The 23,014-nt window shown below is 42.4% G+C and overlaps 1 protein-coding gene across 5 annotated transcripts in view; it reads left to right on the top strand.

The window, feature by feature from the left end:
• The window catches only part of SASH1 (SAM and SH3 domain containing 1), a 568,005-nt gene that overhangs the window by 366,673 nt on the left and 178,318 nt on the right, over window positions 1-23,014 (top strand). The window contains exon 1 of one of the 5 annotated variants that reach the window (XM_072141337.1): window positions 14,039-14,310. The exons of the other annotated variants lie outside the window; for them this stretch is intronic. Within the exon in view, the coding sequence (XP_071997438.1) occupies window positions 14,308-14,310 (3 nt within the window). The 5' untranslated portion in view covers window positions 14,039-14,307. Of the gene's footprint in view, window positions 1-14,038; window positions 14,311-23,014 lie in introns of those variants that run through there. 5 annotated transcript variants of the gene reach the window in all.

Genomic DNA, 23,014 nt, shown 5'->3' with positions numbered 1-23,014 from the left:
ACTCCCTAGGTTCATGTCTGAAGTTACTGGGAATCGTGGTAGAGCACTGTTGAGGCCAGAACAGTGCGAACAGGTGATGTCGTGGATTGCCGACAATGCTTCGAGCAATTTGTCCACCAGTCAGTCTTCCACGCAGTCCACCCATGTCACCGAAATCGGCACTCCTCCAGCTCCTGCACCTCAGCCTCCTCCCCCCCAGTCTGCCCCCTCCCAGCAAAATTTGCCATTTGAACCGGCATACTCTGAGGAACTGTTTTCTGGACCCTTCCCACAGTCACAAACCACTTGTCCGGTTGCTGATGAGCAATTTTCCGATGCCCAGGTTTTCCACCAGTCGCAGTCTGTGGGTGATGATGACCTTGTTGACGTAGTGGAAGAAGTGTGTAAAGAGGTGTCCGACGATGAGGAGACACGGTTGTCAGACAGTGGGGAAGTTGTTGTCAGGGCAGGAAGTCCGAGGGGGGAGCAGACTGAGGGATCGGAGGATGATGAGGTGACAGACCCAAGCTGGGTTGAGAGGCCGGGTGAACACAGTGCTTCTGAGACGGAGGAGAGTCCTCGACCAGAACAGGTTGGAAGAGGCAGTGGTCGGGCCAGACGGAGAGGCAGGGCCAGAGCTGGTGCATCAGCGCCAAATGTGTCAACTAGTGAAGCTCCCGTGGCGAGGGCTCCTGCGGCGAGGGCTAGATTTTCAGAAGTCTGGAGGTTCTTTAAGGAAACACCGGATGACCGACGGACTGTGGTGTGCCACATTTGCCAAACCAGGATCAGCAGGGGTTCCACCACTACTAGCTTAACTACCACCAGTATGCGCAGGCATATGAATGCTAAACACCCCACTCAGTGGCAACAAGCGCGTTCACCTCTGGCCGTGCACACCACTGCTCCTTCCCCTGTGTCAGCTGATAGTCAGCCCCCTGCCCAGGACCCTGCCACAAAAACCCCATCGTCACCTCCACGATCCTCCACAGCATCCACCAGCGTTCAGCTCTCCATACCCCAGACGCTGGAGCGGAAACGCAAATATAGTGCAACCCACCCGCACGCCCAAGCCCTTAATGTGCACATCTCCAGATTGCTAAGCCTGGAGATGCTGCCCTATAGGCTAGTAGAGACCGAGGCCTTTCGCAGCCTCATGGCGGCGGCCGCCCCTCGGTATTCGGTCCCCAGCCGCCACTACTTTTCCCGATGTGCCGTCCCAGCCCTGCACCAGCACGTGTCAGACAACATAATCCGTGCCCTGACCAACGCCGTTTCTGACAAGGTCCACCTGACCACGGACACGTGGACGAGTGCTGCCGGGCAGGGCCACTATATATCTCTGACGGCACATTGGGTTAACTTGGTGGAGGCTGGGACCGAGTGTGACCCTGCGGCTGGTCATATACTGCCGACGCTGAGGATTGCGGGGCCTACCTCGGTCCAGGTGTTTGAGGCCTACTATGCCTCCTCCTCCTCCCACCCCTCCTCCACCTCCTCCTCCGAACGACCATCCGTGGGCATGGCGCCATCAGTCGGTAGCTCTAGGCACAGCAGCAGTGCCGTCGCTAAGCGACAGCAGGCGGTGCTCAAACTGCTGAGCCTAGGCGATAAAAGGCACACCGCCCAAGAACTATTACAGGGCATCACGGCGCAGACTGATCTGTGGCTGGCACCGCTGAACCTGAAGCCAGGCATGGTTGTGTGTGACAACGGCCGTAACCTGGTGGCGGCTCTGCAACTCGGCAGACTGACACATGTGCCATGCCTGGCCCATGTGTTAAATCTGATAGTTCAGCGTTTCCTCAAGACATACCCCAATCTGTCTGATTTGCTCACGAAGGTGCGCCGCATCTGTGCGCATTTCAGGAAGTCCAGCACAGATGCTGCCACTCTCAGGGCAGCGCAGCGCCGCCTCCAACTGCCCGCTCACCGACTGTTGTGCGACGTGCCCACGAGGTGGAATTCAACACTGACCATGTTATCCAGAGTTTACCAGCAGCGCCGAGCGATTGTAGACTGCCAGATGTCAACTTCCACCAGAACTGGTAGTCAGGTCAGTCAGCTTCCTCAAGTCTACAATGAGGAGTGGACGTGGATGTCTGATATCTGTCAGGTGCTGAGTAACTTTGAGGAGTCAACACAGATGGTCAGTGGCGATGCCGCCATCATCAGCCTCACCATCCCGCTGCTTGGCCTGTTGAAAAACTCTCTGGTCAGCATGAAGTCGGAAGCTTTGCGCTCCTCACAAGAGACAGGGGAAGAAGATTCCCTTGTTGATAGCCAAAGCACCCTTAGGTCTGTTTCTCAGCGCATATCGGAGGAGGTGGAGGTGGAGGAGGATGAGGAGGAAGAGGAGGAGAATGTTGGCGAGACACAAGAGGGGACCATTGTTGAGTCCTACACTGTTGAGCGTGTATGGGCAGAAGAAGAGGAGTTGGAGGAGTTGGAGGAGAAGGAAATGGACAGTCAGGCCAGTGAGGGGAGTGAATTCTTACGTGTTGGTACTCTGGCGCATATGGCAGATTTCATGCTAGGCTGCCTATCCCGTGACCCTCGCGTTCAAAGAATTTATTCCAGCACCGATTACTGGGTGTTCACTCTCCTGGACCCACGGTACAAGCAAAATCTTTCCACTCTCATCCCTGGAGAGGAAAGGAGTGTGAGAATGCATGAATACCAGCAGGCCCTGGTGCACAAGCTGAAACAGTATTTCCCTTCTGACAGCGCTAGCGGCAGAGTGCGTAGTTCTGCGGGACAAGTAGCGAGGGAGAGTAGGCGAGCAGGCAGCTTGTCCAGCACTGGCAAGGGTACGCTTTACAAGGCTTTTGCCAGCTTTATGTCACCCCAGCAAGACACTGTCACCTGTCCCCAGTCTCGGCAGAGTAGGGCTGATCTTTACAGAAAGATGGTGAGGGAGTACGTAGCTGACCATACCATCGTCCTAAATGATCACACAGCTCCCTACAACTACTGGGTTTCAAAGCTGGACATGTGGCACGAACTGGCGCTCTACGCCTTGGAGGTTCTTGCCTGCCCTGCCGCTAGCGTCTTGTCAGAGCGGGTTTTCAGTGCAGCTGGTGGCATCATCACCGATAAGCGTACACGCCTGTCGACTGACAGCGCTGACAGGCTGACGCTTATCAAGATGAATAAAGCATGGATTTCTCCTAATTTCAAATCTCCAGCAGGTGAAGGAAGCTCAACCTGAATAATTTATCCACTCCTCCTCCTCCTCATTTTCCTCCTTCTCCTCCTCTTTCTACAGTAAAGCAGAGGAAACTGGCTGTTTTTTGACAGGGCCCACTGGCTCTAGGTATAGTACTTTATGCATTTAATTTTTCTGGAGGGCCACCGACACGGTCCTCTGTTTTAAACAATTTTTGGGGGTGCCACATACAGGCACTCAATCTATTCAATTTTTCTGGAGGGCCACCTTTCCGGTCCTCTGTTTTAAACAATTTTTTGGGACTGCCACATACAGGCACTCAATCTATTCCATTTTTCTGGAGGGCCACCTACCTGCTCCTCTGGTTTAAAAACTTTTTTGGACTGCCACATACAGGCACTCAATCTATTCCATTTTTCTGGAGGGCCACCTACCTGCTCCTCTGGTTTGAAAACTTTTTTGGACTGCCACATACAGGCACTCAATCTATTCCATTTTTCTGGAGGGCCACCTACCTGCTCCTCTGGTTTGAAAAATTTTTTGGACTGCCACATACAGGCACTCAATCTATTCCATTTTTCTGGAGGGCCACCTACCTGCTCCTCTGGTTTGAAACATTTTTTGGACTGCCACATACAGGCACTATCCAAATTGAATTGTCTCCATAGCAGCCTCCACACGTTGTCTCCATTGCTACCTCCAAAAGTCGTCCATATAGCTGCCTCCATACATCGTCCCTTTATCAAACGAGGTTTGTCAGGCCGAAATTTGGGTTGTTTTCATGGATTCCACATCAAAGTTGTTAACTTTGTCGCCACCCTGCTGTGTTATCCACAAAATACACTGGCAAACTTTTACCATTTACGGATATTATTTCAGCGCTTCTTGCGCATCTGTTTACATTCCCCTCACCCGCCATATCCTAAACTTATAAGAACGCTACTACACTTGATCTTATACAAAAGGTTCTTAGAAGTGCTGTTTGGGGAGTAGCCTAGAGACAGGGGCTTGGATTGGCGAAAGCTCGCCTAGCAGCGGAGTGCCAGCTCCATGCGCATCATGCGCTTCTTGCGCATCTGTTTACATTCCCCTCACCCGCCATATCCCAAACTTATAAGAACGCTACTACACTTAACTTGGTGCAGGCTGGGACCGAGTCTGACCCTGGGGCTGGTCATATACTGCCGACGCAGAGGATTGCGGGGCCTACCTTGGTCCAGGTCTCAAAGGCCTACTATACCTCCAAATCCTCCCACCCCTCCTCCACCTCCTCCTCCTCCGAATTACCATCCGTGGGCATGGCGCCATCAGTCGGTAGCTCTAGGCACAGCAGCAGTGCCGTTGCTTAGCGACAGCAGGCGGTGCTCAAACTGCTGAGCCTAGGTGATAAAAGGCACACCGCCCAAGAGCTATTGCAGGGCATTCCACATCAAACTTGTTAACTTTGTCGCCACCCTGCTGTGTAAGCCACAAAATATACTGGAAAACTTTTTTCATTTACGGATATTATTTCAGCGCTTCTTGCGCAGATGTTTACATTCCCCTCACCCGCCATATCCCAAACTTATAAGAACGCTACTACACTTGATCTTATCCGAAAGGTTCTTAGAAGTGCTGTTTGGGGAGTAGCCTAGAGACAGGGGCTTGGATTGGCGAAAGCTCGCCTGGCAGCGGAGCGCCAGCTCCATGCCAAGAACCAACTAACATAGTTTTAACTGCAGCACCTTTAATCTACTACTATTCACTGCCTCCATACATCGTCCCCTTATCAAACGAGCTGTGTCAGGCAGAATTTTGGATTGTTTTCATGGCTTCCATGTTAACTTTGTCGCCACCCTGCTGTGTAATCCACAAAATATACTGGCAAACTTTTATCATGTACCAATATTATTTGAGCGCTTCTTGCTCACCTCCTTTGGTTCCTCTCTGCTACCCATTGGTTTGAAGCCTGAGTCCATTTAGGGTATGTCGCCATGCCACTCTCTAGCCTTCCGCTGCTGCCGCTGCCTCTGCATGCCGTCCCCTATAGTGTCAGGGTCAATTATTGGATGTTTTAGATGCTATCTAGCTTCATTCTGTCACTCTGTCATGGCCATGCTGTTGGCCATAATTTTGGCATAATGGTGCATTTAAGCAGCCTCAGAGGCATCCATGCATGCTGCCCCTGCTGTTTCCTGTCCATTTCCGTGGTGTTTCCATCCTTTTCTGAGGTTCCCAGGTGTTTGGCCAAGCTTCCCTGTGCAGAGCCTTGGTCCCCTTGAAAAATGCTCGAGTCTCCCATTGACTTCAATGGGGCTCGTTACTCGAAACGAGCACTCGAGCATCGGGAAAAGTTCGTCTCGAATAACGAGTACCCGAGCATTTTAGTGCTCGCTCATCTCTAGACATGAACATTCAATGCGGCATTTAACGGGTTACACTGGGGTGCCAGGCTATTAGTTACACCGTGTTGCTTTGGCTCCGATCCAGAGCCGAGCCGGCATCAGCTCAGTGGCGGATCTATCCTCCACTGAGCGCTAAGTCAGAGCGCTGAAGGGTTAAAGGCAAATGGAACCAAACTACACCTCAGAAAAAAAAATCAACAATACATAAACAACTAACTTAAAGGGGTATTCCCACAGAGACAAGATTCTTAAATGTACTCAGAATAATAAGATTACACATTCTCTAATTCACTGTTATTAACAAAAATCCAGCATTTCACACATATAATTCCAACATGTCTCTATCAGTCATGGTGTACACAATTTTGGTTACCCTTGGATCCGACCCTGTATCTCCTGAGTGTAGGGTCGGCAGACATCTTGCTTTTCAGTCTGACCCTGCGCTGAGCTGTTCTCTGCCTCTAAAACACACACACATCTTTATCCAGGGGAGGCATAGCAGATCTGACAGTATGTGTTATAGGCGAGATATAGTAGAGTATGTCATATGTAATATGTGTCTCATGGATCTCATCATCTTATCATTTCTAGATACTAGTGAATGTTCAGAAGCGAAATGAACCTGTACCCTGATAATCTAACCACATTCTCACCATGGAGAACTAGAGGAATCATGAAGTGTCTGCTTCACCACCCCACACTCTGGAATATTACACTGACCATCACTGAGTGATAGGAACTAAAACAGCAATAAAACTGAGTAAAATTGTAAAGTAATGAATTGTGTAAACATCACTAGGGGATTGAAATTTGGCATTGAAATTTGGGAATTTGGGAAATTTGGGCAACCCCCTTTAAGAGTTTCTCATAGTTAACAAAGATAAAAATCCCAGAATATACGAGTCAGGAGATTGACATGAGGCTAGACATCGACCAGGGCAGGTAGAAATGCCTTCAGATAGCTAAAGGATGTAAATGGTCCACTAGGGAGGATCTTTTAGTTTGTACTGTTACAATATTACTAAAATAATATAACTATCTTAATGCATGTCACCCTACTTGATTTCAAATTGTATCTGGTGAATCTATGTATAGTAAAAGTGGGTTTTGTTGAAATTCTTGGCATGTCTGATACAGGGAGAGTTTGACTTATTTAGGTCAATTTGTTCAGACAGGTTCCCTTTAAGCTGTATACATACTTCTGAACAAAAGACCTTTATAATGTTTTTCACAGCTTGCTATAGAACCATACTTTATCTCTGTGTGCCTTCCAGAGGCACCATATAGCGATATGCAAAGTGCTAATTAACCCTACGATTTAAATGCTTTTTTATAAAGAACCTTTTTGCTAGATTAAAAGTTTACAGAAGGTTAAAAAGGTAACCAGCCCTTGTATACCCTCATACCTGTGTTTCTAGATCAGGCCAAGTATGTGAGAAGGGGATCCATTGATTGATTTACCTGCTTGTTTCTCACTTCTTAAGAGAAAAACGGTTGTGTAAATATCTCCACAGAGGTTACGCATTTATATTCCAATATACAGTATAATACAATAAGGTCACATAAGAATGGATTTTTGTCCAGTGAAATGATCCTTAATAAATGTCTTAGGTATCAAAAATACATTATATGATCACTATTTAAAATGCCTTCTTGTGCATTGACCCTATGAGCGCAACCACAAAGACAGGACCTAGGAAGAGAAATTATGTAGAATTTGAGACTCTTCATCCACGTATGCCTCCAGGAGCTACCATTTATCTTCTAGCTGGCTGTCTCATGTGTCTATTCAAGCTAAAAAGAGATTTTATGTTCTTCAGCTTTGGGCTGTCTGGCTTATACAAATTCAGAGCTGTGGGGTAGGCTCCCGGCTCAGGATTTATTGAGATTCACACCATGGATATGTGAGTCAGTCAGGTAGAAGACAAATGCTATAAATCAGGAAGAAGTAATCTATCTGGGGTGGAGAGAAACAGGAGACAAAACCAGTGATGCTAGTAGAGTTTTTTTTTTCTTTTTAGAAGAAACAGTGGAAAAGTACTACAAATCCACTAAAATGTTGTGCTTGACATTTACACCAAGTGTGCAGGAGTTAGAAAGGTGTCACCACCACTTAAGAGGTTGGCCATTTTACCCCATATACATCTACTAATAGTTCTGCAAAGCTTTCTTGATATGTGAAGTGAAGCCTCCTGTCTTTTACCTCATCAGCCAGACATTTGTGTCCATAAAATGGCAGTAGATGGAGGGTCACGTGATCTCTAACAGTCCATGAAGAATCGCCAGTTAGAGATCACATGACCCTCCTTCTGGTGCCATTTTATGGACAGGAATGTCTGGCTGATGAGCTAAGAGACAGGAGCCGAACTTCACAAATCATGAAAGCAGTGAAGAACATGAGGTACAGTGGCCAACCCTTTAAAGAGGGTGACCCATGAGGGTAAGTTCTCAATAATAATTTTTCTTAGTGGAATCTTTTAAACAAGACTCAGCTCTAATCGCTTCCCCTGCTGTTACCCCATACTGATCTTGTGGCATCACAAGAGATCACATTACTAAAATCCACTTGTGTTGTCACAATTGAGAAGTGACAATACTGCTGGGAACAGGATTCCTTGCATCCACTGAGCATAATGGATTACAGTGACGGTGCTGCTGTGTAGTTGGTATGCAAGGAGTCCTTGCATCATATCAATATGCAGTGGCTTAGGACTCTGCGTGGCATAGTGTGCTGCAGCCTAAGCTTGTGAAGTCACAGCAGCTTATACTTATGGAAACACTTTTTGATGGCACATCAGCATACCTGAGCCTTAAAATATATTGCACTTAGCTGCATACATACAGTAATGCTGCTCATCCCTCACTTATCACTTAACAACTTGTCTAGTCTGCTGCTACAGTGGTAGAAATGCCCATACTGAAATGCATATGACTGTTCACTTATTTGAGGCAGGTGCTTCTGACTCTGACCTTGAAGTCATATTTTACTTATATACGAATGTAATTTTTTTTTAATTGGACATGATCACACCTTCATAAACCACCCCTGTTCATGATGGTCAAGGTTTGAGTATTGAGGCCTTTAAGTAACCTCTTTAATCCAGTCTTTGCTCTGTAGTGACACACTGCCCTAACCGCTAGAGTTGTGTACTAGATGTCTCAACTAGAAGTTGGTCATCCCTAATAGTCATATAAAGGATATTAACAGATCTACAATATATGCAGGATATTCTAGGGCCACAAGTGTTGTTTTTCATGGCAGGATTTCCACCTGGCATTTGTCAGGTCACACAATAATGCTAGCCCATAGACTGTAGAGGTTCATTTGGAATGTCTTCACCAGAATTAAACATTTCCTTTTGGCAATCGGACATATATGAGACAAGCTGGGATCTACAGGCTGATTTGAAACAATGGTGGGTAAATGTGATGCATAAAACCATATGGAACCCGAATTCCTCTATGCCCAACCTTATCTCATCTTGTACACAGGCTACAGTTGGCCCTCTAGTTGCTAGTTGTCCCTTCCGATTGTACAGTTTTCCTGATAAACATTCCTTTTTACTTTAATATTGTTATCATTTGCATAAATCTTTACATTCACATATATAAATTTTCATTTAGCACCAACAATTTTTTCCTGCTTTTTCACAATAACAGTGTTAATAATAAGTGTAGCTTTTAGGTTAAGGTGAGAAGTTAACGTTAGGTGGAGAAAAATGTGTAATCAGTAGTTTCATTGGTTGATTTGGTATTTCTGGCACCCCAAGCTAAGTAATGTCTTGGGGCCCTGTAATGCATAGCTCTGACTGGCAGAACAAGAAGTTTATTGCTCCCTGCTCTGTCACAGCTTTTGAATGTAATGGTATACTGATGGCGTTGTGTGGGACCCTTGATCTACATGGCTGCAAGCACCAACTTGGGTTACCATATAGGTATTTCTGCCCCATAGTGGGTGTAATGCAGTCTACCCCCCTCCTACTATAAGCTGTATTCCTTCTACAGATACCAAACATTCCAAAAGTGCTATTCAAAGTAAATGTAAAGCACATGCTATTATGTTGAAGTATCCACACCAATTATGGACCTCTCCTGAGCAAATGTTTATGCTTATTGACTGCAGACAAAAAGCAGATGTACTAAACATGCTTTATCGCGGAGCTTGTCACACTAGAAAATTATTAGTAAAGATTAGTGAAAAGTATTTCTATATTTTATTCAAAAAAGAAAATATAAAATAAAACCTAGCAAAAGCTTCTATTGTATTCATAAAATAGCGGCAGTATTTCCACTGCTGGGCAATGTAAAATGTAATCTTGTCAGTCAGTTATAATCAGCTTAGTGTGTTTCACAGCAAAATATTACAAGCAGCTAAGTGAATTATAATTGATTTAAGGGGTAAACAGATTGGCACAAGGCTTTCTTTTTCCATCCCTACATAATAAAAAAAGTGAATAGTCACTTTATCAGAGGCACCTACACTTTCCCAATTGGGGCTGCCTTGTATGCAAATAATAAAGGTGAGCCTTCAGCGTAGACCAAGAATCTTTGTGTTGAACACACAGTGCATAGACAAGAAAGTGCAGCTCATAGTGGCATTTGATGGAATGTTTCCATAGAATGCAATAATATGGTATCAGTGGATGTTCCCTGTGTATGTCATGTTACGGTGGTCTATAAGGCCAATGAAGGTCCAACATACCAAAGTGGTCATTCATTGTATGATCTAGTAACTATGCAGACATTCATTTGTTTGAAGGAAAATTTTTTTTATGAGATATGCAAATTAGAAATGTTTTATTATTATTAAAATTAATACAGTTTATAAAAAATAAGGCTTACACATGAAAAAATATGCACACAAAAGTCTGATTTTTTTTTTTATTCTTTTTAAAATCTGAACATAGAAATGCCTTCACCGAAGCCAAGATATTTAAAAGACACCACAGGGAGACTGGAATAAATAACATTTTCTAGACAAATAAGTTGGATTCTAGAGATAATAATTATTAGAAGAAGGAGGTAATTTGTAACTTGATTTCTTCTAATTTAATAAAACCATATGCAAATTGATACAGCATATTTTCTCCACCAACAATGATTTCTAAAATGTTAAGTTGTTTGTACCTGCCAAAAATTGAAAGGGAAATGTTCTTTGATCTGCTTGCCTCAATTTCTTTGGCTGGAGACTCTTTGTTTGAGGATTGCTTAAGGTATATTACTTTCAAAATGCTAAGTAGTCTGCAAATTGGAGAGACTAATATATTCTTCTGCAGCCCCTACATTTACAGTGATCCCTTGAATTATTATTTTTTCAACATACGATATATAGGTTTGTCCAGAGCACTATAACTTAAAACCACCTACAGACAGAAGTCAGTCAAGCCTACACACAATGCACTGTAGATGGCCTTTCTTCCTCAGCCCTTAAGAGAACCTATCATTGTTCTATTTCCAGCATGTCTAAACCCAATACATGGCCCTCCTTTCATTCCTAGTTGACTGTATGTTTCAATTTCCTATTTTTTCAACAGAATTGTATCCCTCTAAATTTTTGTCCCCATCAGGCTTTTCTCTTCAATTCAGATTACCCCCCATCAGTTCCATTATAATTTGTACCTACTATATTGGGGTAGAGAGGGCTCCAGTAGCACATTGGCTTGTCATGTTCAACATTTGACCACTGGGCAATGGGGACTGAGGTGACAAGCATTTATGACAATGGTTTTGAGCTTACTGGTACTATAGTAGAAACTAGACCACAAAAGAGATGAAATTATGTAACCTCCAGACCGCAATTTTTTTTGTGTGCACTATAAGCATGGCCAGACCGGGAAATTAAAATATTATTGCATTATGCAATGAAAAAGTGGGCCCCATATTTTAGGGCTTTCCAACTGTCAATGGGAATAGCCATCATAAATAGGTGGGGTTAGCAAACATTTACCACTGTGTGCTGGCCCCTCCTCCCTCCATAGGAAGCAGCGGAGCACGGCTGCACACTAGGGAAAAGATAGAGCAGGCTCTTTCTTTTCCCGATGTACGGCGCGGAACAGTGCCATACCGCTGCCGGGCGGCCATTGCCGTCTATGGGGACGTATATCCAGCCGCAAATTTGCAGCCACATTTACGTCCCTGCAGACAGCCATGTGAATGAACCCTTAGTCGCTGGGAATGACAAAACTACACCTGGCACAATAATGTAATGGACAAAGGTGAAAAAAGGCTTTTAAAAAATAACTTTTCATAAAACTACAAATAAAATATAGTAGCGCCACCTCAACAGAGTGATAACAACAGTCTGCAAAAGACTGGATGAACCATTATACTATCCACCATTACATATCATAAATATGGACACCCGATAGGTACCATCTGTTTTTACTTAGTGACGGACAGTGCTAAGCACCTATCCTGTACCATGTGCCTTTTACTTTATGTAAAACCTTCTGTTAAAAGGCATAACATTGGACCTGATAACATTGGACCTGGAATTATGTCATAGCGTCAGGACTCTATCTTCAGGGCATCCCAGGGCTCTTCATTTTTTAGGGACACATTGGGACCTTGTGTGTGGTGCATATGAGTATGACAACCACCATGTGTGGCATTTCCAGGGCAGAAACAAAAATGTTTTAAAATGCATGGGTTTTACCTGTTACCATGCGTTTGGCTGCTTTGAAAGCATTTTCTTCACTGCTGGAAGGGTTAGCAGCTGTGAAAATGTTAACAAAGCTGCTTACACTTCCAGCAGTGAAGAAGAATGCATTCAAACCAGCCAAATGCATGATAACATGTAAAAATGCATGCATTTTAAAATGCATGAATTTCTGCAATCGTAAATGCCAATTGTGACCTCAACCTCAGAGTAATAGCAGATCTAAGGGTCGAGGGGAAGATATTAACCCATAAGGTGCTGCATTGCGGCTAGATCTAAATAACATAGAGAGTACCACCGATGAGAGCACTTTTTGGACTCTGTTCCAGCCCTAGCACAGAAAGGACCATATATATTTCATATTGTGATATCACTGACCAAAGAGGCAGTAATCACCGTACATTACTCACAAAGACTGGTAAGAGGCCCATACCATTTGCTCTGCTCTATTCCAGCTTTAGCTGCTCTCGCTGGGCTGAGCATGGGTGTCCTCAGACGGTGACACACACAGACGGGCACTGAAATATGTGATGGGGCAGGGAGCTCAGAGTTTTCGGGTCTGTGTTTAATGAAGGGGGCAGCCTGCTTCCTTTATAAAGTGCCAGGACTGATTCTTCACACACCATGGCCCTACAGCACCAAAAACACAGCATGGCCAGCGCGTCTCACAAAGCTACAGCAAAGAGAAGCAGCATGTGACATTGTGAGGTGGCCCAGAGCACCGGGAAACTTCCAAGTAAATTATATTTCCAGTCCGCCACTGGCTATTAGGTATTGTTTAACTGAATCTCTTGTTCCCATGCATAATTCCCAAGCATAAATTTCATTATATTTGGATCTCTACTCCAAGATACTGTGATTATTTTGTGAAACCATGTATTTTAGAGAGCCTATTCTGATGAAAATGCAGTGTATTCTGCAGCCAGCATTACATAGAGTAGAAAGTTTCTGTTTAACTTGGCATTTATATGACTTCTTCCCTATGCTAGGAGATTGAAAGTCAGGTATGACTGCATTAATGTGTATATGTATTTATGTGCAAACTGTGAATATCCCCTATAATAAATGAATTTTGAATTAATGGTGACAAGCTCCCTTCAAAGGGAACCTGTCAGGCACATCTAGCCCCCAAAACAAAGGTTCTACCTCATTTACTGTAGTTAGTTTCTCTGCATGGTGATACTGAGTCAGCAGCTCCTGTGCATTATAAAATGACCCCCCACCACCATCACTCTGCTGATCCTGTGAATTGAGACAGCTGGGTGTTCCCCTTCCTTCTCTGTCCCCTTGTAAACACACCCTCTACACCCCTTTCTGTGGTTTAGCTTAGCAGGAGGTGTGCAAATGATATGTGCAGGAGGCGTGTAGGGGGCATGTGTACAAAAGGAGGAAGGAGGAAGGGGGTGTTGCAGCCTGACTCAGCTCAAAAACACCCAGCTGACTCAATTCACAGGATTACAATGCAGAGTATGGGGGTTCATTTTATAATTCACATGAGCCACTGAAGCACACATACTGACTACATACATAGATCCAACTGCGGGTGGTTAGAGACTATGGTGAGAATAAGACACATGAAGAACACTGGAATTACATCCTTAAATACTTTTTCTTCTCTCTGGTGCTATAAATATACATAACTACACATTTCTCATTTCTATATCTGTGAAATACACTGTGTGTTATTTTTTAAACAAACAGGCAGTGTATAATCATCATCTATGAGTATCCTAAGCCTCTCATATACTTCCTGGATACCAAGACAATTTGCTGGTAGGTCAATCTTGGCACCTGACTTGTCTGTAAGGTGTGGTGGATTTATTCAGGGCATTGCATAGCCTCACATTATGACATTTCATTATATGTGCTGGCTTCCTGCTATTCTATTTATGCCGTCTTTACTTGCCTCAGTGCCTGTAATGGGATGTTTCATAAATCACATGAGAATATTTCTGCTTTAGTAAATGTATTCCTTACCGAGGCACCACTGAAGATCAAGGGTTTCTTAAAAGCTGCTGTGTCAGCTATACAGTGTATCTTACACGCAACAAATTCTCGGAGGTGGTGACAGTGACAAAAGCCAAGCTTACAACTATGTTTTGGTGACAAAGAAAGTTATGGTGAGTTGTATGCTATTTCTTATAAATGATATATAAAATACAAGTAACATATATTTGCAAATAACAGTGTGAACGTTACTATTTCTGCCTTCGCCATTGCTACAATAGTAGTAGTAGCATGTGATTACTATGAAGCTGGTTGTATACCGTAACTGAGCTGCTAACTTAACTAGACCAGCATACCTTACCGCAGACTGTAACAATCACTTTTGGGAGATGTTTTCATTCTATTTTTGGTAGCCCACATCGGCTGGTGTCTTGATTTGACAAATGTTCTAGAGAATATACTCCTATATATATTGTGATATTTTGGATAATCTCGGTGTACATGTAAAAGAAATAACAAGTAGAACATGTTAATCTATATGTATACTGTAAAAACAAAAATCCTTTATTACTATAGTGGCATCAATTTCCGCAGCCCTATATGAAGGAGTATATACACATACATGTATACAGCCATATTTATTCTAATTGGTTGTGAATGGGAAAGCCACCTCTGAATACATTCTGTGGATATTTGTGATATGCTTTGTCATATTCACCCTATAAACATGTATTCATTCAATAACAGCAAGCATACTTTATCATCATTTTTTTCACTGGTATCTGTCACAAAATACTTATTCCAAATGAATTTCATGTACAGACTGCTCTAAACAATTTTAAGGCAAATCTTCTGAAATTCCTGGACATAAAACTAAGCATCATGTGCACAGTGCAGAAAAAACTACTACTGCAGGAGACATTATTTGAAATCCATATGGTGCACAGCATTTTCTATGTGCATTGATACAGTGGGTACATATGCTCTGCTTTATACTGTACATAGATAAAGTTTTTTTAGCAAAATTTAACTTTTTGAATGAACTTATATGTGACTGCTTTCTGGGGGGTTATAATCTCCATAAAACTTTAGAGGAAAGAAGAAGATTGCTTTATGTGATTGCTTAGGAATGGCAATGACTGTTACTTTAGGGCACTGTATGGTAAGCCATATGGTGCAGTATTACACACATAGTTCTCACAGCAGAAAATAGATTGAAAATACAACTGCAATAGTTAACATGATAAACAGTGAACAAATCCGAAAGATTATATAATACAATTATATTGTACTCTAATATGTATTTGTTCTTGAGGCACATTTATGTTGAGTCTGGAAGTAGACCTTGGTTCGTTGCCAATAGCATGGGCTTAAGTATCTGGGTAACAGGCATACCAGCTGCTACAAAGGCCCATCAACCAAGTGGGCCCATTTCAACTCATAGCCAGTACTTAATTATAATAATGGAAGGTGTCATGCTAAATTTTGTGTTTAACATCAATGTATTATGACATTACTGCGTGTATTAATGCTGTACTGTAACATCACTGTGTTTGTTGTCTTTGTTCTATAACATCACTTGATATATTATCTTATATATTGACACCACAGTATTTAATATCACATTACTTTGACATCACTCCATGTATTAATCTTGTAGTATGACATCAGTGTTCTTCTTAAATCCTTGATTTTAAGATTATTTAAATTATAAAAATACAATTCTATGCCTATACCACAAACATTTGTCTTAACGTGATCTAATGGCCCAGTGGTAAAACATTTCTTCAATTTGTGGACTTCAGGTCAACTTTTCTTATGTATGTAGAAAAGGTGCTGGTCATTGGGTAATTATTTACTAAAGCAGTCACAGAAAACTAATTAGCATCCCTCCCCTCTCCATGGAAAACAGCGGCGCACGGCCGCACACATGGTAAAAGATAGAGCATGCTCCATCTTTTCCTGGTGTACGGCGCGGAACGGTACCACACGTGTGGCACCATACCACTGCCATTGCAGCCTATGGGGACGTATATGCGGGGCGCCAATTCGCTGCCGCATATACATGCCCACAGACGGGTGTGTGAATGAGCCCTTAGGGTCTAACCTCGATGAGATATAACAGATAATGAAAAGCTCAGTCGCTTCAATGTTACACACTATCCGTTTTCCGATGGCAGTGATGCTTTCCCTTTTACGTTCAATCTATACATTTGTCCAGCAGATAGGGGAACTGATGGCATTAAAGGACATCTTCCATTAGGATCAAGGATTGAAAGCCAAGCACACTGACATACCGGTGTGTGCCCCCTGGTAGGTTTTTACAAAAATGAGGATTTTCAAATTATGAAAATGAGCCTGAGGGGTTCAAAGCTCCATAGGCTCCTCTCCCTGGAGACTCATTTGCATAGGTTTTAAAGCCTTTCATTCTTAAAAGCAAGGACATAAGAATTTCAGAGCAGATCCTGCCTGAGGGGGCAGACATCGGTATGTCAGTGTGTTTGGTTTACAATCCTTTATCCTGGTTGTAGATTTCCTTTAAATGTCAGCACTGCCTTCTAAAGCCCACACTAAGGTGCAGGGTCAGAGATTATGCAGATAACTTGGATGTGTGTGCCATCTGCTGGCACACGGTAAATCTTCTGGTGACATTTTAGTAATGCAGGAGAGTATACTCAAGCACAGTGATGGCGAACCTTTTAGAGACCGAGTGCCCAAAGTACAACCAAGACCTACTTATTTATCGCAAAGTGCCAACACAGAAATTTAATTTGTGATTTATACTCCTTTCTCTTCTAAGAAATTTGGATGATCATTGTAGCTTCTTTCCAGGTTTCCATAAACAGGAAAAATTGCCAGGGCCAAATCTGTCCACACCTTCCCACTCCTCCAGTAGTCCCAATAACACTGTCACTTAAAAATAGCTCTGTGCACAGCCACTCTTGGGTGGTCTGGGACTGTAGGAAGATACCTGGACTCCTATCTGGTGATGGCCTGGATGCCCAGAGAAAGGGCTCTGAGAGCCACCTCTGGCACCAGTGCCATAGGTTTGCCACCACTGCTCTAGCACATAACACAGAACCTAGTTTAATTGACCAAAATTAATAGCTCCACCTAACAGAGATAATAAAACATCATAAGCACATGAGGGCCTTAATAAAGGGTATTCCTCAAATGCCATATCACTTCCCACCATTTATGGAATAGATATCATCAAAAGCATTTGCACAAGATCATTGTTATAACAGCATAAATAACTGTTAGATAAAGCACTTTTCAACTACGGCTGTGCACATATAATATATAGAAAAACAATACGCTTCTCCTTCATCTGGGACAGAACTGAGACACAAGTTTGTGTATGCAGCAGTCAACAACAAAGTACCTGAACAGTAATGGCCTTCGCCTTATAAACGATGGGACAAAGTGTACACTGAGACATAGCTGCTAGCCATTAAAATGTGATACCTGAATCATTCCTCTTTGACTTTGTGGTGAACACTAGGGATTTCCTGAATCAGACAAAATCTCTTCATCATATCCACTATACTCCTGAAAAACTTGTATAGGTTTCATGGATAATGATACTTGTTTCCGCTGTCAGGATGCTAGTGGGTGCTCTCCACTGTGTTTGGTCATGACATAGAGTACAGCCGTTTTGGTCAGAGGTAGTAGAATTTATTCAATCTTCCTCTCACATTCTCCATGTTCTGTCCGTAATGGTTTGTCGCCAGGGTATAATGAATGAACTAGTACGGGGCCACTATGATAAAGATTTTCTTCTGCCACGCTCTCTACTATGTCCATAAGGTGACTGTAATGTCATGGAAGGAACACGATATCCCTACACTGAAGCGTTGGATGCTCCTGGCAAATAAATTTGTCCCCACTTCCATAGAGCTTATATCCACAGACACTGTTCCCAGAAATTTTACCTGATTTGGTCTAAGTGGAGTAAGACTCCCTGTACTTTGAACTCTTTGGGGCAGGGGTTCCTGGGGAGAGGTAGAGGGGAATGTGTATGTTATGGTTTTATGTGGAGTGTATGGTTTGTGGTGCAATGACACTTATCATTAAGATTTACTCAGCTGCTCTTTGCATGCTGGTTCTTTTTTATCCTGATGACATATAATATGATTCTTTGATTGCCATTCTCAAATCACAAGGTTTGTATCTCTATTGTATTTCTACAATGTTCTTGTTATTGTTGGTTTCCAAAAAAAAGCATAAATAAACATTTTAAAAAATAAAGTTAACACAGAAACTCATTGGATTTGGTATTTTTACAATATCCATTTACATAACAATAAGATCCTACTATAAATTAAATAGTAGGTATCAAGGTATAAAAACTTGGCAAATTCCACTCTTTTTTCTAAACATGGTCTAAACCAGTGATTTTCAACCTGTGTGCCGTGGCACACTAGTGTGCCGCGACACATGGTCGGGTGTGCCGCGGGGAAATTTCCCCAAACTATGGTGCCCCCTGTGTTTTGTTTCCCGGCAATGCGCCGCGATGCGCAGTCACGGCTTCTTACAATGTAGGAGACGTGTACAATAACACATGTGCAAGCTTTGAACCTCGTGCGACAAAATGACGTCACTGAGGCCGGCGCATCATCCTGAGAGCGGAGAGACTCCCGCAATTGCCCACCACCAAGGTAATGCCCACCAATAATGCTGACTATATGAGCTTTTGCCTGAGTATATGAACTGTTGGCAAAATACTCAGCATATGAGCTGGTACTTGTAGTACTCCAGCAGTATACTGCATATAACAATGAGAAATACTAGTCATGAGGCTGGAGTACTACAAGTAGCAGCTCATATGCTGAGTATATGAGCTGGCACTTGTACTCTGGCCTCATGGCCATAGTACTTCTCATTGTACTCCTTTATTTTGCAGTATATGAGCCACATAATAATCAGCACCATATACTAAAAACAGGGAGAAACTGAGAACTGTTGAGGAAGAGCTTTGTGTGTGTCTTTCCACCATTCCTGCCAGGATATCCCTTTTGTGTTTATCGAAACAGGCCCAGGTTTCCCAATGAGTGAGTAAAATAAATTTAGAATCTATATTATTAACTATATGTATAATATGACTGTTTTAGTGCTATTTTGGTTGGTGGTGTGCCCCAGGATTTTCTAAGTATAAAAAGTGTGCCGCGGCTCAAAAAAGGTTGAAAATCACTGGTCTAAACATTTTATCCTTCCATGGATAAAAATTTACACGAAGCCGGCTATGGCGACCCGGTTGCGGTATGGCCATACCGCACTATACATGGGGAAAAGATTGAGAATGCGGCACTGTTTCCTATGGAGAGGCTACGGCCGGGCGAGCATACGTTCATGTAAAAGTAGCCTAAACCTCCTGCCCTGGTAAATCCAGTAAAGATTCTCTGTAATTCATCAAACAAAATAAATAATTTTTATAATACTCAATGTGACTCTGTAACAACATAGAGTTCATCATACTCCTGAATAGAAAGATATATATCCCAAAAAAGATGGTTTTACAGCAGTCTGTACTATATCTATATAAAACCTATGTCACTATTTCAAGCAAACATTGCAGCCGTCCACCTGGGATCATTTATCTTATGGCTCTTCCAGTATAGTTCTCCCAAAGTGTTGCTTCTTCTATCACTGTATATAATACGGTGATCTATCAATGTCATTTACCTCCATGTTAGGAAGAGTACATCTGTAGGTTACAAGGCAATTTGCCTTATATCCCCGGTGCTTAAGTACTACGCAATTCACTGATTTGACATGTTATTGATAACTTGCCTTCCTCAGCAGCCTGTTAGATAGTATCTGCTACACAATCATCCAACTTCTCTCGTTCTCCTCCATTTCAGGCTAAAAATGTGTTCTTTTGCTGCAAATAGAGTAAGAAAATTATTATTCACTTTCTGCACCATATATCATGATTTATTACTAACTTGGATCAATAGTTGTCATAGAGTATATATTGGATACTCTAATATATACTTTCAAGTAGAAAGCTAGAATAAGCACTGAAGAGTCTACATCTAACCCATCTGTCATCAGATCCAGGTCAATTTCTCACTGTTGACAAGGTATGATATGGTTTTGTAAATGGAATTCCTTCTGTCGCATTGCAGTTTGCTTCTAGATATTATATATCAAACATAAAAAGACACATAAACATCTGTTACATTTTGAGGCATGATAAAGATGTATAAAATAATCTATTTGGCAGGATACTTTTGCAAAAGCAATCATTATAAATCCATATCAAAATCTCTTAGCCCAATATAATACAGCTGGGCCTCCAGCTAAGTAATATTGGCACACAGTGGGACATATGTCATACGCCACCCTATAACAAAGTCCCCGCCCCTCCGCCACTGAATATATCAAAGGCTCCAGTGTATCCGGCAGACAGCTGTGCAGCGTATAATTATATGCCAGGTCCTACCTGGAGTAAAATAATTTTAGTAAGTGGCAGCCACATGGCTAGCAAAACCCGTGTCGACAGATTCCCCCACCAGTGACTGCCCCTCCATGTTCCTGTGGCATGGAGATGGCGTGAAGGGGGAAATAATCAGAATTGCTGTTAGTTGACTAGCAACTGCAATTATTTCAGGGCTTTTCTACAAATAAAATAGTACAGGGTGAAAAGAGTCATAAGTTAAAAAAAAATGAATGACGGCTCTCAAGAGCTTATAACTGTTAGGCTACATTCACACTGCCGTTGCCCGCCCGTACCATACCGTAGCGGGCAACGGCAGTGTACGGGGAGAGGAGGAGGTGAGCGCAGCTCACCCCCGCCCCTCTCCACAGGAAGTTATGGCGCACGGCGCCGTACTACGGAGAAAGATAGGACATGTCCTATCTTTTTCTGGGGTACGGAGCGGTACGGTGCCGCACGTGTGCTGCACCGTACCACTCCCGTAGGGCGCCGTGTGCCCATTGTCGTCTATGGAGGACGTATATCGGCCGTATATATACGTCGGCCGTATATACGCCCCCCAAATGGTCGTGTGAATGTAGCCTTAGTAGGTATTTATCCAATGGAAGAAGCTGTGAGTAGAATATATATATGAACTCCCATAACTACTCACATTAATATTTAGACTTTCTGCTTCCTTATTCAATTGTATTAGTTGTTAGCATCCAAGTCTCGAGTACAAGAGTCCACTGCTTTGCCAAAATGGTAAATTGTAGTTTTACCCTAAAGTAAATATGGAAAAATATCAATGTTTTAGTGCACTGGCCATTCTCAAACTGATTTTTTTTTATTTAGCCTATGTGCTAAATAAAACCACCAGCCTATGTCACACTGTAATAGATCACACTGGTGGTGCCTTGGACTCTTTTGTGCTTTTGATTAATTTGGTTATCGGAGAGAGAACTCACCACCAAAAAAAAAGTTTTTGTCTAAAAAAAACCTTTGTCCCATTAATCTTTAGATAATCCAAATACGCATTTACTTCCACAGAAGAGGGCAATATGAGTTCGATGTTCCTGATTGGTTATAATGGACTGGATGGCATTGTACAAACATAAGCTGACATCCAATATATAACATAAATTCTGCTGTATAGAGACTATATAATGTTCTGGTCATGGTAAAATAGCAGCTTTGGTTTCTCCACACTTTGTAGCTCAGGTTGAGACATCTGCCTTAGCAATATCCTTCCACAAACCACATTACCATAATATGGAAATATAAGATGGACCTGTGTTACTGGGAAGATGATTGTTTTTTTTACGTCTGGTACTTGAGAGGCATCAGTTAATAAATGTACAGAGTTATAAATTTATCCGCGAGAATAAACATCCAGAGTAAGGTTTCATTCAATTTCACTGTAATTTAACATTGGAAAGTAATATCTTGTGCATAGGAAATAAAAATGGCATTAGTGTGTGGAAAATAAAATATAATTTGCTGTTTGTAGGATAATATGTCATGTTTACTTCTTGGAGATGAGTCTCGATGCGCTTCCTGTTGGTTTTCTTAGTCCCTATTGGGATCAGGCCATACATCTGTTGTAAAGAAATTCCTGCAAACACTTTGGAGATCAGCAGTTTCTTGTGATTTAACAGTCTCACAGGCGATTATTTCTAAACGAAATGTTGCCATCTTATGTTCCAAAGAATTACAGTTCTGAAAAATAACTCTGGGGAGAGACATAACCAGGGACAATAAATATTTGTTATTAAATGACAACTTTCACCCATTATGTTCTTTTGTAAACCAAAATAAAATTATGTGATTTTATGTAAATCATTTGATTTTATTTAATACAGACATAGCAGCACTTAATATAATACTGTGAAGCACCTAGGACCCTGTTCAAAGCCTTCACAATCATACCAAACCATTTTGATACATTATAGATTTTGAACAATATTGGGATCAATTTATACATTTTATGTGTACAAGGTATGGTGTTTCAGGTAAGTGTTGGCTTGGCCTGACCCATTCTTTAACATTTTGGCCAGGAAACTGGGGCTGTTGAAATCTACTGCAGTTTGTGGATGAGAAATATTTCAATGTTAGTGGATGAGGCCTCCCTTTACAATTCTATAACCAGAAAACAGGTCAAGTTTTTATTTTTAGAGATTGAACTTTATTTTCCCTATTAGGAAGAGGGACCCTCTAGTTCTTTAAAGAGAACCCAACATTAAAATGAATCCACCTAAAATAAATACTTCATTAAAAACTATAGTTAAAAACCATTGCCCTTATCCCTAAATGGTTCCTTATCATGGCATGTAAACCCCTTTACCTACCTAGACAAAAATGTACATCCAGGTCGGTGGGTATTTCCTGCAACTGGATGTACATTACTACTGTGACAGCAGTGCGGTAGCCTGGCAGAATGTGGTCGCAATCCGAGC

Source organism: Engystomops pustulosus, chromosome 3, assembly GCF_040894005.1.
Source record: "Engystomops pustulosus chromosome 3, aEngPut4.maternal, whole genome shotgun sequence".
Taxonomy (NCBI): Eukaryota; Metazoa; Chordata; class Amphibia; order Anura; family Leptodactylidae; genus Engystomops; species Engystomops pustulosus.
Note: the sequence above shows the minus strand (reverse complement) of the source record. Positions and strands in the feature narration are given on the sequence as shown.